Below are 2,435 nucleotides of genomic sequence, written 5' to 3'. Positions count from 1 at the left end.
CTGGCATTGAAGATCCACGAAAGAAACCTGTTTAAAGAAACACCACTGGTGTTGAAGATCCAGTAAAGAATGAAACTATTCAGACAAGGGAATTAGTCTTCCGTTTTCCTGCCACAAAGCAGCTATGTGCACATAATACAGGCCAACAAATAGAAAAGACATAAAGCTGAAATTTATTAGGAAGAGGAAAGAGACCAGCAGGGTATGGAAGGAAGACAGTGAAGGTCATGAGGGGTAATCATGATCAAGTACATTATATACATGCAAGAAAATGCCATAATGAAGCCATTTGTACAATTAATACCTGCTAATACAGTTTTAAGCTTTGCTATCACTCACTCACATATCTCTGTGTGTATCTGCACATGACTGCAGGTGGAAGGACATGGCAGATTCCCCAGAGTGGCAGTTACAGGCTATTGTGAGCTCCTTTGTATGTGTGTGCTGGGAACTGAACTCAGGTCCTCTTGCAAAAGCAGCAAGCTCCCTTAACTACCAAGCCCACTCTCCAGCCTCTTGTTTGATTTTTTAAATTTAATGTTGATACCCACCATGATACAAATTGTTTTCTTTTTTTTATTTAAAAGTGCATTGGTTGCCTCACACTTAATATGTCTGATCCATTCATCAGTAGATATTTAGGTTGCAAACACTCTACAAATGTTAAAGCAACAAGGATTCTGCACACCCAGCTATCTGCATTTTCCAGGACAAATAGATACATTCAGTTAAAATGTATTGGTCTCTAGGAATAAGAATAATGGGATGCTCTAGCTACATTCCTTGGGTTATGACTTAAGAAGTGGATCACTGACCACTAGCCTGTATTTGTCTTGTTTTTGGTTGGGTTTTTCTGATTGCTCCTTAGGTATTTCAGATTTAGGTAGTGTTTGGTGTGTTGCTACCACATATTAAACAAAAAGTTTTATTCTATTTTCCTTTGTACTTTAAGGTCTATGGAGTTTTGGAGCCAAGAAATATTTGTAGTTCTTTTTTTCAATGGTTTTTAGGATCAAACCCAGGGCCTGTGCATGCTATGATAGAGGTGCACCACTGAGCTACATCCCCACACCTCAAGGAATTTTTGGTCCAGGGAGAGAGGAGTCCAGAGTTGTAAGACAATGGTCAAGGCCAGTGAAGGGTCCTCTTCAGCACAGTGTGGACCTCCTTATTCCTCAGACAGTAGATGATGGGGTTGCAGAGGGGCGTGACCACCGTGTAGATGACGGACAGCACCTTGTTGAGGTCCATGGACTTGATGCGACTGGGGCGGCAGTAGATGAAGAGAGCTGCTGAGTAGAAGATGCCCACCACCACCAGGTGGGAGGCACACGTGGAGAAGGCCTTGCGTCGGGCAGCAGCTGATGGCATCCGGAGAACGGCCATCCCAATGGCTGAATAGGAAGCCAAGGATACCAGGAGTGTCCCACAGAAGATGACAATGGCTGAAATGAAGTCTACCAGCTCTGTGAGGGCCACGTGGGTGCAGGACAGGTTGAGGAGAGGGGAAACATCACAGAAAAATTGGTTGAGGACATTGGGGCCACAGTAGGACAGGCTGGCGATACATGTTGTTTTGGCCACTGAGACCACCAGCCCACCGAGCCATGAAGACAAGGCTAAGGCCAGGCAGACCTGGGGCCTCATGAGCAGGGGGTAGTGCAGTGGGCGGCAGATGGCCACATAGCGGTCATAGGCCATGGAGGCCAGGAGGGTGCACTCTGTGCAGATGAGGACTATGAAGAAGAAGAGTTGGGTCATGCAGAGTGTAAAGGAAATATGGTAGGGCCCCGTCCACAGCCCCACGAGCAGGGTGGGCATGGTGACGGACACATAGCACATCTCCAGGCAGCTGAGGTTGCCCAGGAAGAAGTACATGGGCTTGTGGAGCTCGCTGTGACTGCAGATGAGGTAGATGATGAGTGTGTTCTCCAGGAGCGTCAGCAGGTAGAGAGTCAGGAAGATGGCAAATAGGGCATCTCTTATGTCTAGCCTAGTGGACAATCCTAGCAAGATGAACTGCTGAACCCTGGTCATGTTGGCCAACTCCAGGGGCCTTTCCATCTGCAGAGAGACAAACCAGTTGTTAACATGTGTCCTTCATAGTAAAAGTAATTAGGAAGTTGTTCAGTGATTCGAGCCTTTAGGGATTTAATCATATCAACGACTGCTTGATGTGGGCGGTCGATGGACAAGCTAAAATTAACCAGACCAGCTCAATATAATAGATTCAGTTTTAATAAACAGAAAAAAGGGAAACTCACACATCCAGGGTTCCAGCGAACACCAGGAGCACAAAGAACAAAGAGAGCAGGCAAGTGCACCTGGGTGTTTTTATCTTTTTTTCTTGGCCTCAGGGGGACACACCCTAAAGAAAATGTGATTGGCTGAACTTCCCCATCCACTGCTGGAAATTGGCTAAGAGAAAGATTCTT

General features: G+C 46.0%; 1 protein-coding gene across 1 annotated transcript; it reads right to left on the bottom strand.

The window, feature by feature from the left end:
- Window positions 1-1,125: 1,125 nt before the first annotated feature.
- Window positions 1,126-2,064, bottom strand: LOC101994067 (olfactory receptor 5-like). Its single transcript, XM_005369298.2, has one exon. It carries the CDS (start codon window positions 2,062-2,064, stop codon window positions 1,126-1,128), a length of 939 nt encoding a protein of 312 aa, XP_005369355.1.
- Between the last annotated feature and the right edge of the window lie 371 nt (window positions 2,065-2,435).

Source organism: Microtus ochrogaster, unplaced genomic scaffold (assembly GCF_000317375.1).
Source record: "Microtus ochrogaster isolate Prairie Vole_2 unplaced genomic scaffold, MicOch1.0 UNK47, whole genome shotgun sequence".
NCBI lineage: Eukaryota > Metazoa > Chordata > Mammalia > Rodentia > Cricetidae > Microtus > Microtus ochrogaster.
This window is presented reverse-complemented; position numbering and strand designations above follow the sequence as displayed.